Here is a 14,615-nt window from a genome sequence, read left to right as displayed (position 1 = left end):
AAGCCCCCGCCAGCTTCGACCCGCTTCCGCTCACGACTTCGTGGGGCGGGACCGTCCCTAGAAATCACTTCCGCCTGACCCCGCCCCTCGATCCCTTTTTGGCCGCTTCCGGCGTCAGGCCGCGCCCCACCTCGTGCGGCACCGCCCCCTCCCCGCCCAGGGCCGACTGACCGGCCCCGCGGCGCCTCTTCCGGTGCGGGCCCCGCCCCGGCTGTGGCCCCCGGCTGCGGAGACGTCCGAGACGCAGCTGCGGCGCGGGGGCCAGAGCGGCAGCCTCCACCGCAGCCGGCGCACCCGGCGCGCCCCGCACAGGTACGCCTCGCGGCCCGGCTCCGGCAGCCGCGGCGGGAGCGGGGCCTGTGGCAGGTGGAGGGGACGGGGGTGGGGAGGGACGGAGGCAGGTGTGCTTGGGCAGACGTGACGGCGGGGGCCGGCGGAGCGCGGGGCCGCGGAGGAAAAAGTGAGCGCTGGGCGGAGGCCGGAGACGCCCTGCGCCCTTCGGGTGGCTGGAGATAAAGGGATGCGCTGAGTCAGGACCCCCAGCCCCGGGAAGCGGGCGGGCGGGGTGGGAGGCCGTGCTAGGGGGGGAGGCGGTAGGGCGGCATTGCGGGTGGCCGGGGCTGGAGAGATCCCGCCGCCGGGCGGGGGGAACGTGGGCGAGGCCGTGGCTGCGAGCTCGGCGGCCGGCAACTTTAGGGGACGTGGGGGCGGGGGCCTCGTGAAGGGACGAGGTGCCTTACGTTTCCGAGACGCGTCTGCTAGACGTGGGCAGGTGGCATTGTTCGCGCCGCCGGCTGCCCGGGACGGGAGCACGGGCTTCGGGGGCGCGTGTGCGCCGAGTGGTGGGACTTAGTCGCTCCGGTCGTGCTGGCGGCGTGCGACGCCGTCCTCCGCGGGGACCGCGGGCGGGGCGGTGGGGCCGGGAGACGACGGGCGGGACGCGGCGGAACGCTGTCCTGCTGGCGACTGACTGACTGTGATGGTGACCAGGAAATGAAAACGACCACCGAATCATTTGTGTTCTTCTTCTGTGTAGTTTTCTCTGACGCAGGTTGTTTTTATTTTTAATGCCCACTTTAGCCCACTAGATTTACTTACTGCGGGTGTAAACCTTTGCATGCTTTGTTCCCCTCGAAGGACGGCGAAAGCAGAACGGAGGTGCTGCTGCGCGCACCGCTCAGGTTCCGAGGGTTAAGAGAGGAAGTAAAGGCAGTAAGAGGCAAATCGGAATCTGACTCGCACCGAACGCGGAAAGGCAAAGGCAGCGCTTCTAAGACAAACAGAAAGTTAGAATTTTTTTCTCTCCACTGTTTTGCCTACCTTTTTTCTCTAACCCATTAAAATATTTATAAATCCAAGCAGTTTTGCTTGCTAGGGATGTGATTACTTCCCCCCAGGGATTTTTGAAGACTTTAAAGACATTTAGTTTTTTAAATCTTTCTACCCAATCCTAAAGCAATGGAACAATGCAAATATCAAGTCCCAACCTGTGCGCGCAGCTTCTCCTTTCCTGGGATAACATGGGACGCCATGCTGCCAGTGCTGTTCACCTAGAGTTTGCCCGGGCACAGCAGTGACCCATCCAGTTATGGAGACTGGGGGGGAAAGTAACTCAAGTCGGGGGTGGGGGTGGGGACTCGGGAGAGAGGGCCGGGGGTGTGAGAGGAGAGCCCGGGAAAGGGGTGTGTGTTTGGACACTGATGGGTAAGAATGCTGATCAACCAGCCCCCAGAACACTTTTGGCCTGAAAGCCTTTTCTTTTTTATATTCGTCATAGAATATAGTAGAAGTGAATCAGAAAGAAAGGGATGTGAAGAGATTTACTTGGCTGTTTATAAAAAAGAAGCAGTAATTTGCTATATAGGCAATATTGATATCTGTTTCAAATTAATTAACTTGAAAATCTCCAGAGGAATTCCCCCTGTTTGTTTTTGAGTGACGATTGCAATTTGAAACTTGCCTCCTTGCTGGATTGGGGGGTATACATTCTTTCATGTTGTTGAAATTGGATTCTTTTTGAGGCTATAATGTCCAGTTGGCATGGCCCAGCCCACTTGAAAAGCAGGTCGGCAATTGGATCTGGGAAGTTTGAAAAGTTTAAAACCAAGAGCAGTTTGATAGGTTCTGCTTTTCAGTGATTGAAATCACTGTCTGCCTGATTGATAGCTCTGTGTCTAGCTTGGAGGATAATTTTTTTTCTCTGGTGGGCCTGAGAACGTAAGCAATATGTTCTCTTTTATAGGCAAGACCTTTTCCTTTATTATTGTGGTGTTCATACAGCCTTTGTATAGTGCAAACCCAGTTGCTTTTTCAGTAATAAACACATCAATGTTTGGTAATGTTGATGGAGGAAGACGAAAATACAGAGAGGTTTGTAAGCAATATATCGTCTGGATTTACTTCTTTTAAACCCAAGTAGCCCATCATTGCTGAGATTGATGCCACATTTCCCCTCTTAAATTGCCCCTCTTCAACCCCTTTCTTACCCACCCACTCCCGAAATTCTCACCACTCACTCATCCTAAAACTCAGGTTTAGGAGCATATGTTTAGAATTCAAGCTCTTTACTGGAGAAAAGAAAGTCTTTTTATACCTGTTTTACATAGTTCCCCCCCCCCCTTTCTCCTTCTTTGTGGTTTCTGTTAATCACTTAAGGTTTAGACCAGTGTGCCTGCGGGGCCGCGCCCAGGTTCAGAGCCATGCCAATCAGTGGGTGAAGCTTGAGGCAGTGATGGAGCCGCTGCAGCAGAAGCCACAGCAGCAGCAGCCACAGCAGCAGCCACCACACCAGGGTCCTCTGCAGATGGATGCCAGAGAGAAGCAGGGACAGCAGATGAGAGAAACCCAGTTCTTGTACGCCCAGAAGCTGGTCACACAGACTCTTCTTTCTGCCACACCTGGGAGGCCTTCTGGCAGCCCTGCCCTGGGTCCCTTGGCCAGGGTGGCCCCAGCCACAGCAGTGACCCGAGTGTTTGAACGGAGCAGCGTGAACTCAGAGCCTGAGGAAGAGGAAGGAGGTTTGGAAGATGAGGATGGGGACGATGATGTTACAGAGGTGGCTGGGAAAGAGGCCCAGGCTGCTTCAAAATATTTTCATGTGCAGAAAGGGGCTCTCCGAGACCCTAGAGCGGCACCCATCTCCGGTCTCCTTCCGGCAGCAGGCCTCCCACCACACGGACAGCAGGCTCAAGAAGACCATACCAAAGATGCTGCTTCAGCCTCCGCCGCTGGGCAGCCAGGCTGGAACCTGGATGAGCAACTCAAGCAGGTCAGTCTTTCCGGTGTGGGGCTCATTTGTTCTTCCTAAAGGCCAGCCAGCGAGGGCTGCTGCACTGCCAGGCTGACATGCAGCCCAAACGTGATAGACGTCAAAGGTGTTTGCCAGCCTTGTTTCCTTGATTAAAGCACTGAAATGTGTAAGTTACTCCTCGTATAGATTGTTCCGAAACTGAAGGGAAAGGATGTCAGTACAATCTCTTTTATTTTGTAAAGGAGGGATGAGATTGCAGCAGTGTTATGAGGGACATCTAAAAACGAGACGTGGGACTCTCATTCCACTTTTTCTAGTAGTCACGTAAAAGAACGTCTGCCCAAGACAGTTTCCTGGCTCCAGGCTAGCCCAGGATTATGCTCTTCTGGACAGTTTTGTTTTGCAGCTAAACTGAGCTGGTGAGAAGCGCTTGCATTCTGTGTATTTTCTAACAAAGAGCCTTGTAGACATGATTTCATCTCACAGGAAAGGGTAGACCTCAGATTTCCCATTTTAGCCAAGACAACCTTACGTGATTTTCAGACACAGCTAAGCATTGGTTACGTATGCAGCTTTTTAAAAAATACAGATGCCAGGGTCCTAATGAATTATCTCAGGGGGTGGGGCCTACAGACTGTTCTCAGCCAAGCCTCTGACTTCTAGTTCCTCTTTTTCTGACCTGCACTGCCGGTTTTCCTCACCCATGAACATGAGCGATGCTAAGTTCCCGGTTAAGTGACTTACTGGTGCTTAGGCAGGCCGCTCATGATAAAGCTGGTAATATCTGGGCACTCCCCATAAGCACATGCTCTTCCTGTGGTCCAGTAGTGCTGTTTAGAAACCCATTGTGAAGAGCTGGGGGTTTTCACAGGGCAACTAGAAGTCACATAAGAAAACCCTTTGGAACCTGAAAAATCAGTGTCTTCGTATAAAGGAACCTGTGCAGGTCATCTGAGTTTAAAATAGCTGTGTTTGCAGTCGATTCCAGAGCCAACAAAGTGGGGTTCAGAGCCCATCTCTTCCATTTATTACCCTGTGATCTTTCGATGGGCTCTTCGTCTCTGAGCCTGTGTCTTCTTGTCTGAGATAAAAATAATGAAGCCTGTCTTCCAGGGGTGTCATAAGGATTAACAGCGAGCGCGGGGTGGGCACTAGTGCTCCGAGCTCTTTAATACCAACATTGCCACCTCTGCTGCATCCACACACGTGCTCTGAGGCAGGGAGGATGCTGAGCTGCAGAGGTTTGCCCTCAGATCACCAGAGAGCTAGTGGTGGAGCTAGGACGAGGATCAGAGAAACCCGCTTCCACGACAGCAGCCGCCTGGCCGCCCGCCCAGACCAGCCTCCAGGCTGATTGCTCTGCTTGAGCAAAACATCTGTGGTTGCTGGCAGCCCCCGCACTGCCGGGCGGTTGGCAGGCTTCCATGCCGGCCGCTGAGTCAGCGCCGAGGCTCCCGCCCCAACAGCACTGGGAAAGTTCAGGCCTGGCGGCTGGGCTGCCCCTGCCTTGGCAGCTCGCCAGCCTCTGCGTGTGTGCGGTAGTTCCTAGAAAGTGCAGCCGCGTGCGAGGAACAAGTGGAGCTCCAGAGCCTGTCTGTCTTCAGGAAGTGCAGCAGGTGTTGAGGTCAGGCCATTAGAGCTTTGAAAAAAGACTCTTCAGAACTGGCGTGTGCGCGCACATGTGCACACATGTGGCAGGCGCCCAGCGCCCTGCTCCACAGATCCGTGCTCAGGGGACTTCTGTTGGCTTCTGAAACCCTCTGAGTTCGTTTTAGTCTCTGAGGCGTACTCTAATTGTAGCCTGCGTGGCAGAGCACTGCCAAAATGTGTTATATACGCCAGCGAGCCGAGGCCTAACCTAACCCCTACATGTACCTTCTTCCTGGATTTGGAGATCAAGAACTGGTTTGGGGGCCATTAGGTAACAGTGACTTAAAACCTTAGATTTGTACCTCCTTTCCCTCCTGAGTTTAATTTTGCAAAATCAGTTTGGGATGTGCCCTCCTCCTTTGTCGGATCCTGCTTTTAAAGGAGTGAACAATGTGCTTGGTGATTAAAAAACTGGTTTTTTCTTAAGTTGTGCTTTAGAAGAGGGGCTAAAAATTTAATACTGTTTGGAGAGCCTCTACAAACCATTAGGAACCATGAAACTAGCTTCTTTTTATTGTTCAGTCTTTTGTTTCCCATGTGGTTAATTTCTAGAGAGCAGAAGAGCAGAAATAGAGTAACTTCCAGGAACAATTACAAAGATTTTTTTACAGTTGACACAAAATGACCTTACTGTTGATGTGTTGCAGTGTCAATTTTGTTCTTTTACATCACAAACTTTTACAGAGGCCTCTCGGGGCCAGGCCTGTGCTCCATGGGTGAAGGCGTGCTTCTCTGGGGGCTCACTCTCTAGCAGAGGCAGTGTGGGAACCCCACGGGAGATTGGGTCTTGGGTTGCAACAATTTCACTCTGTACTAAGTCATCTGAAGACCAACTGCTCAGTCTGAGCTATGCTGCAGATATTTATAAAAGGTTTTGTTTCAAACGTTAACACACCAAAGTAAAAAGTTAATTTTGTGTATAGCATAGCTGGCATAACTTAGTAAACTGACAGGAATACTCAAAAGTATTTTGTAAAATTTGGATGGGGGAAGCGCCACGCATCTGCCAACTGAAAAGCAAAATTTGAAAAGCTTAAGGGCTCCACAGATTATCTTTTGTTTTTGAAATCCCTTTGTTAGAACATGTGAAGTCAAAATAATTTCATGGATTCTCTTTGAAGAAACTCTGAGAAAATAATTGCTTCTCAAGCCTGGATCCTCAGAAAGACTGTAGGATTCTCTGATACCAGAGTGATGGGAAGATAGATAACAGCCCAGTGTTCTAAAGCCCATCAGATTTCGATGAGCAGAGTAAATAATTGTAAAACAATACAGCAGACAAAGAGCTGAGTGTCCCTTCTCTCAGAGGAGATCAGCAGAGCTCTGTCAGCATACAGCCAGCTGGTGGGGAGTGTTGCTGGCCTCTTAGGGGTGGTCTTCTGTCCTCCTGAAAAGAGGCAGCATAGGCTTTGTCTGTCTTGAACCCATTCGTGGAGCCATGTTTCCAGAAGGGCATAAACTCCCATGGAATAGGAAGATGAGCAGTGGCTTGGTAGGCATGTGGGAGGAGAGTGTGCGTCTGATGTTCTGCATACTTTGACAGTCTCTTGGGTTACTGAGTGTGGGAAGGGAGGACGACTGCTTGGGCTCCAGAATCTATCCCGAGAGTCCCTCTAAGTAGTAAGGTATGGTCTCTTGGGCTAAGCTTACTTTCCTTGGTACATACTGCATGTCTTTGGAACATTAGATGCTTTTTGTAAATACTATGCAAGCTATTGCCTGGAAAAAAATAAGGTCATACGCTTTCCCCACTTTCTTAGTAGGTTTATCTTGCATGCCCCTAGTAGTTTCTATAATCAGTGGAATCCATGTAGGTAAGTGGTTCTCAATTAGAGCGATTTCCCCCCTCTTCCTGCCTCCAGGGAATGTTTGGTTACTACGACTGGGGGCGGGGCGGATATGCTGCTGGCAAGTAGTGGGTAGACACCAGGGTAGTGCTAAACAGCCTGCAGTGCTGGGGCAGTCCTCCACCACAAAGAATTACCTGGCTCTAAATGTTAGTAGTGCCACGGTGGAGAAACCCTGCTTTAGATTGTGTAATCAGAAAGGGACTATATGCTGTGCTTTCATCAGACGCTGGAGGCTCTGTTGTTCCTTTGGGTTTCGGTCTCGTAAATGAAGAATCTGGCAGCCTTGAGTTTTTCACTTCTATTTTCATTGTCTGTGTTGAGTTCATGTCTTCTGGGTGAACAGACTGTCACTTGGGAGACGATTGGAACCTAAAATTTGCACTTTCTTATATGGCTCTGCCAGTGGTTCTCCAGCCCAGTGTTCAGTGATGTCTAAGATGTCGAACGTCTAAGATGTGAAACGGCTAATTTGTGAGAGCACTTGGTTGCTCTTTTAGGCTCTACTCAAAAAGTTAAGGCATAAATACTGAGCAAACTTGTACTTAGTAACAGATTTCATTATTAAATCGGCCAAAAGACACAGGTTTAGATTCTAGGTCCATTCCACAGCTTGCTTGCTGTAGTGCTTGGAGCGGGTATCCTAACGTGCCCTTGTCAGCCCCTGCAGAAATCTGCTCTCCCGCCATCCTCAGGGAGTGATTTTAAAGATGTTGCAAAGCAGTGGGTTTTTCCTTTTGATTTATGGTCTCCTTTCCTCCCAAGTTATAGCAAGCAACTAAAAGCCATCTTCCCATAAACACAAATTGTGTGACTTCTCTTTAGATTTGCTAGTACCAAAGCTTGTTGGCCATTTATCTGTACCCTCCCAGAGTCATTTCTTCTGCATTGGATTCATTTATTTCACTTTCTCTCCCAAAGCTCAAAATTATCTGGAGACGTGGATGTATTTTTCATTTAGCTCTAGACCTTATATTTTAAAAATAAAGATATTACAAAGGTGGAAGAAGAACATGAGTGTGAAAGATCTTTGTAAAATTTATACCATCGTACAAAGTTTAGGTTGAATTGATGTTAGCATCTAAATACTTTTTGAAGCTATAATTTTTCAGTGTTTACTACCTTTGTAGGTAAAGTGCTCCATAAATCCTAGACACTAAAACTCCTTTTTTCTAGAGCTGTGACCAAACTCTAGTATTCTCTCTGAAACATTTCAGGATTGTGTAAGCTGAAAATGTTGCCCTTTTGAGGCTGCTGCTTTCCATATTAAAATAGGGATATGTGCATATTTCTTCTTTAGGTAGAGGTAAAGTATTAATTTTTTTTTTAAAGAAGATTTTATTCGGAAGGGGAACAGGACTTTATGGGGGAACAGTAATGTGTTTTTCCCAGGACTCATCTGCTCCATTCAAGCCAAATCCTTTCTGTCTTAGTTGTGGAGGGCGCAGCTCAGCTCCAGGTCCAGTTGCCATTGTTAGTTGCAGGGGGCACAGCCCACCATCCCTTGCAGGACTCAAGGAGTTGAACCGGCAGCCTTGTGATTGAGAGCCCGCACTTCAACCAAGCCATCTGGCCACCCGGGAGCTGAGTGGCAGTTCATTGACTTTATTCTAGTTGCAGAGAGCGCAGCTCACTGGCCCATGTGGGAATTGAACTGGCAGCCCTGTTGCCCTGAGCTTGCGCTCTAACCAACTGAGCCACCCGTCTGCCCCTATATTTAATTCTTATAAATACGTGATCAGTGACTTAACTTGGGCTTTATCCTCCATTCCAAACACTAATCCCTCCACGTGTGTCCCAGATCCCATGTCCTCCTAATTTTCAGGGACTTGTTCCATCAGCAAACCCCCATTTCCCTGAATCTTTGGACTCATTCTCTTTTGAAGCCCTTTCCACATTCACAAATGTTTACTATCTCCCAGATTAAAAACAAAAACAAAAATCTTCTTTAATCAGTAAATCTGCCGGATTCTATTGTTACAAGGAAATAAGAGGTTGCTTTTTAAAAACATCCCCCCCCAGCTCACCTCTTCCAGCTTGTTCTGTGGTCCTAACTGTCCCTCCACTCCCCAGAGTGGGAGCTTCTCAGAGGAATTGTCTGACTGCTCGGCACACTTCCTCTGGACTCGGCCTCTTCTACGTCCGCGAAGTTCCTCCCGGAACTCCCCGTGCCCACTGTGTTTCTAAGCCCGCTGCCCTCCCGCCCTGGATTTCTCAGCAGTGTCACACAGTGGGCCTCTCATTCGCTTTCTGTAGCCCTTCTGTTAGGTTATTTTCCTTGTCTTCTCTTCTATCTGACCTCAAGAACTCCCAAGTTCCCGGGGCTCAGTCTTATAAACTCTCTTCTCTGTTCCCCCATGGGCAATTTCTTTCACTTTCATGGCTTTAAATACTATTCACAAGCCATTGATTCCTATATACAGAGGGTGCCCAAAAAACCTATACACATTTTAAGAAAGGAAAAAACTATTAAAATTGGAATACTCCATATATACCGGTAACAAAAGATGAGTACAAGCCATGTGTATACGTGTGTTTTGTACCTCCACTATGTTGTTTGAGCCCATGTTTCCATTCTGAATTTAAATGATAAATATTCCCACCTGCTTTCTTGACATTTCTATTTAAATGTTTTACTGGCATCTCAAGTTGAACACATACAAAACTGAACTCTTGATTTCAAACCTACTCCCCCACAATTATTTCCTCCTTTATTTTCCTTTGCTGTAAGTGGCATGTTTTTTGAATTGGGCATTCATATCAGAAACCGTAAGAATTGACTACCTTTCACACCTCCTAATCTGTCACTCCATTTGATGATGGCCAGTCCATCTCCAAGTTTATCAATTCTCCCATCTAAATATCCAGAATCCTGCCACTTCTCCCCAGCCTTCAGCTCTCACTCTGGCATCACTTCCTCACCTCTCGTGTAGGTCAGGTTATATGCTGTCATTGAACATGATACTTTAATATTCGTGTAGTTGGTTTGTTTGTTTCATAACTGATCCCTATACTTGATGGTCAGTTATAATAGGACAGGTCCCATGTCAGTCACAGGTCAATGACAGGTACCAAATCATTGTATCCCAGCACCCAGAAGAGTCATCACAGATAATAGGTACTGAACAATATTTGTTTCTTCTGCTTTTAATTTGCCTTTTTAAAAAATGTCAATGGCATAATTTTGTTTCTTAAAAAAATAGACTTTATTTTCTAGGGCCTTTTTGGGTTCATAGCAAAATTGAGCAGAAGGTGCAGTGGTTTCCCATAAACCCTCTGCCCCATCACCCACACAGCCACCTCCACTGTCAACACCCCCTCCGGCAGGGAACACCTTGCGGTAGATGAAGCTACACTGACGCACACGTCATTATCACCCAAAGTCCATAGTTTACATTAGATTCACTCTTGGTGTTGGACGTTCTGTGGGTTCTGACAAATGTATAAGGGCATGTATCCATCGTTACAGTATCATACAGACGAGTTTCACAGCCCTAAATGTTCTCTCTGCTCCATCTAGTCATCCCTTCCTGCCCCCAACACTTGGCAACCACTGATCTTTATACTGTCTCCATGGTTTTGCCTGTTCTAGAATGTCATAGATTTGGAATCATACAGTATGCAGCCTTTTCAGATTGCTTTCTTTCACTTAGTCATGTGCACTTAAGGTTCCTTCATGCCTTTTCATGGCTTGATAGCTCATTTCTTCTTAGGGCTTAATCATATTCCATTATGCGGATGTACCACAGTTTATCCGTTCAGCTACTGAAGGAAGTCTTTGTTACTCGCTTCCAAGTTTTGTCAAGAAGTATAAATAAAGCTGCGATAAACATCTGTATATAAGTTTTTGTGTAAACATAAGTTTTCAACTCCTTTGATAAATACCGAGCAGCACGATTGCTGGATTATGTGGTAAGAGTATGTTTAGTTTTGTAAGAAACTACCAAACTGTCTTCCAAAGTGACTAACATTTTGCATTCCCACTAACAGTGAAACAGAATTCCTGTTACTCAACTTCAGTGCCAGCATTTGGTGGTGTTAGTGTTGGGGATTTTGTTCGTGTTGGTCTTTTTGTTCTTGTTTTTTTGAAGTTGAAATTTTCATTGAAGATCATTGTATATTCAGGTGCTGTTGTAGGAAATAATTCAGAGAGACCCCTGTACACCTGGCGCATTTCCCTCAGTGGTAACATTTTATAAAACTATAGTATACTATCACAACTCAGACTTGACCTTGGTAAGATCCAATTATTAGGTTTCCTAATTTGTGCTAGTACCGTGTGTAGGTTTCCTAATTTGTGCTAGTACCGTGTGTGTATTCTATTTTTAAGCCTATTTAGTTATTTGTTTAACTAAATTTGTTTAATTTAGTTATCTGAAATTCTTGTTACTTGATAAATGCATTTGAAGTTGTAGGTTTTTGTCAAGGTCGAACTTTTGCTGTATCTCGTGAGTTTTGATATGTAATGCTTTTCATTGGTTAGTACTAAACATTTCTTAATTTCAGTTGTGATTGCTTCTTTAACTAATGGGTGGGTCAAGAGTGTTTTTAGTTTCCAGGTATGTGCTGTTTATCTTTTTTTAAAACATTAATTTATAGTTTATAATTAAGCTCTAACCATTGTGGTTAGAGAACTAGTATGATGTCAATTTTCTGGAATCTGTTACAGTATTCTTTGTGTTGGCCTTGTATATGGTCAGCTTCTGTAAAATCTGCTTAGAAAGAATGTATACTCTTTATTTGATAAATGTGGGGTTATATATCTATTGGATCAAGCTTATTGTTGGTCAGATCTTCTTTATCCTTACTAAGTTTCGTTTGTGTGATCATTTCAGAGAGAGGTGAATCCAAAATATTTTGGTGTAAGACTGGCTTTCTTTTTATTAGTATTAGTATGTTAATACTTTTTAAAAAAATTACACCTTCCATTCTTTATGTTTTGAAACCACATTTAAAAGACCTGTAATCTATCTTTTTTTATTAGGTTAATGTAATCCAGGTAGTTATTAGGATTGGTGATATATTTGGACTTATTTGTGCCCTCTAAATTTTGATTTTTGGTTTAACTATTCTTTTTCTTTGCTTCTTGTTTTCTCCTTTCCTGTCTTTTGTTCATTTAATTGAATTTTCTTTATTCATTCTTTATCTCTTCCACCAATTTAGTAGTTATACTTTCTGTTTCTATTCTTTTCTTGGTTACTTTTAGATTTTAATTTGTATTCTTGACTTTTTATTATACATTACTTTCAAACAATGCTAGGACCTTAGAAATTCTAGTTTTAACTTCTGCCTTCCCATTCCTATCTTCCAGTTTATTTGGCCAGTATTTTAGTTCCATTTCTTTTCACTCCTCCCCCAAATTAGTTTTTCCCCCCTACCAGTCAATATTTATTTAGACTTCCGAAGAAGGTTATACATTTCTTTTCTCACCATTACTTCTTATATCCCACTCTTTCCCTTTGAGTTCGGTCTTCTTTTCCCTTTTTTAATAACTCTTTTAGCAGAGATTTGCATATAGTAAACTCAATTGTGGTATGTCTGGACAAAGATTTTTAAATTTATATGTTTATTTTGACCTTATTCTTTTTTTATTTTATTTTATTGGGGACTATTGGGGAACAGTGTGTTTCTCCAGGGGCCATCAACTCCAGGTCGTTGTCCTTCAATCTAGCTGTGGAGGGCGCAGGTCAGCTCCAAGTCCAGTAGCCATTTGCAGTCTTGTTTCAGGGGGCACAGCCCACCATCCCATGTGGGAATTGAATCGGCAGCCTTGTTGAGAACCTGCACTCTAACCAACTGAGCCATCCAGCTGCCCCTCCAGAAGTTCAGTGGCAGCTCATTGTCTTCAATCTAATTGTGGAAGGCGCAGCTCACTGGCCCAGGTGGGAATCGAACCAGCAACCCTGTTGTTCAGAACTTGCGCTCTAACCACCTGAGCCTTCCGGTCGCCCCTGACCTTACTCTTATACAATTGTTCATGGCTATAGATTCTAGATTGACCATTATTTTTCTTAACACTTTGATGAAAAGATTCCATTGTCTCCAGCAACTATTTTTGCTGTTGAGAAATCTGTTATCAGTCTAATTGTCACCTTTGTGAATCTTTCTCTTGGAGCTTTAAAACTTTCTTTTTGACACTGCTGTTGTGCCCTTGTACTGCAGTTTTCTAGATTTGGACTTAATTTTATTTATCCCACTTGGGCCTTGGTCTGCTCCTTCAACCTTAATATGTGTTTTAGGGGCTGGGGGGATTCTTGGCTGCTAGTTTTTTCTTGACCAGTTCTCTAAGTATTTGAACCTCTTGTTTAGTCTCCTATGTAGCTTTTCTTTTATAACCTTATTTGTCATTCTCCTGCATTCTGGAATATTTTCACATTCTGGTTTTCTAATTTCTAATTCTCTCTCTTCAATTCTGTCTATTCTACTTTATAAGACGTCTAAAAATTGTTTTATCTTAATATTGTGTTTAATTTTTATACATTTTTTGACTTCCAAAATTTGCCTGTTCTTACCTCCTGGTTCTTCTATTCCTTTCTTTAGCTCTTTGAACATCTTTAACTTTCTAAAAAGTATTTTTTGTGGAATTGTTGAAATTTTTTATTATGGAAATCTCAAACACACAAAAGAGAGAATGATAATGAACCATCTGTGTCCTTTACCCAGCTTTCAACAATTACCAACACACTGCTATTCTTTAAACATGCTGATTATAAAGATGCTTTCAGATTATTCTGTTGTTATCTCTAATTCTTAGGGTGCAAGTTCTCCTTATGTCATGTTACTCTCCCTTATGATGGTTTATTTCCTCTTGTGGTTTGTTTTTGTTTTTTCCACCCCATGTAAGTTCATTTTGAGTTGGGATTTGTTTCCATGGGAGTCCCATGTGCTTTGTATTACAGAAGCATTCCTACGGGAAGTTTTGTTTTCTCGTCTGCTAGGGCCCTACAAGTTTAGCTGGTTGTCATTGGTTTGGGTAATGTGAATTTGGGGTCTACATCTGTGCCTGGTGAGAGCCTGGGTTTCCGTTTCGAAGGGCCCTCTTTTTCTGTGAGGGCTTTCACAGATGGCATGGTTCCTGGCTGCTTTTGCAGACTGGTGGGCAGTTTTTCTAGGCCCCAGTTCATAGGGGATGGGAGTGTAGTCCTTTAGGACCTCTGGCTTTCTGCATTTATGTCAGTTCTGGTTCCTGGGACGCAAACCTGCAGCCCAGACTCCTCTCTTTCAGGGTGGGTAAATCCCCAGCCCGCAGCCCTTGAGTCCTCTAACCAGGTCCTATTTTCCCTGGAGCCCTTCATCTTCAGTGCCTCTCACTGCTTGCTGATCCCCTTCTTTTTGTTTGTGGCACTTTGGACTCTGCTTTTTTTTCTTGGTTTCAAGCTTAGGAGGTGTGGAGTGTTAAATTTTTTCTAGCATTTCTAAGTGAGGTTTTCTTTAGAGAGGGACAGAGGGCAGTGGTAGAGGACCTCCACTTCAGATTATCCTCATTCGTGGGTGTTTTTTGCTTCTTTGTCTTTGATTTTTAGTAGCTTAGACTTTTTTGACCTCTCGTGTGCCAGATACTTACCATGATTCCCGAAAATACGACCTAGCCAGACAGTCAGCTCTAATGTGTCTTTTGGAGCAAAAATTAATATAAGATCTGGTCTTATTTGACTATAACATAAGACCAGGTCTTATATAACATAATATAATGTAATATAATATGACATAATATAATATCGGGTCTTATATTAATTTTTGCTCCAAAAGATACCTTAGAGCTGATGATCCGGCTAGGTCTTATTTTTGGGGAAACAGGGTACTTGCCTGATTTTACTAAGTGATGTGAGGCAGGCCCTGATATTCATCCCCCTTCCATGTTTCTGTTC

The 14,615-nt window shown here is 45.1% G+C and overlaps 1 protein-coding gene across 3 annotated transcripts in view; it reads left to right on the top strand.

Annotated features, from left to right (window-relative positions):
* The first annotated feature begins 210 nt into the window (after positions 1-210).
* The window catches only part of ARID3B (AT-rich interaction domain 3B), a 48,701-nt gene continuing 34,296 nt past the window's right edge, over positions 211-14,615 (top strand). For all 3 annotated transcript variants that reach the window (XM_081047391.1, XM_081047390.1, XM_081047392.1), the window contains exons 1-2: positions 211-312; positions 2,656-3,268. In XM_081047391.1, coding sequence (XP_080903517.1) covers positions 2,732-3,268 — 537 coding nt within the window. In that variant the 5' untranslated portion in view covers positions 211-312; positions 2,656-2,731. The remainder of the gene's footprint in view (positions 313-2,655; positions 3,269-14,615) is intronic.

The sequence above is a fragment of the Rhinolophus hipposideros genome (genome assembly GCF_964194185.1).
Source record: "Rhinolophus hipposideros genome assembly, chromosome: 5".
NCBI lineage: Eukaryota > Metazoa > Chordata > Mammalia > Chiroptera > Rhinolophidae > Rhinolophus > Rhinolophus hipposideros.
Note: the sequence above shows the minus strand (reverse complement) of the source record. Positions and strands in the feature narration are given on the sequence as shown.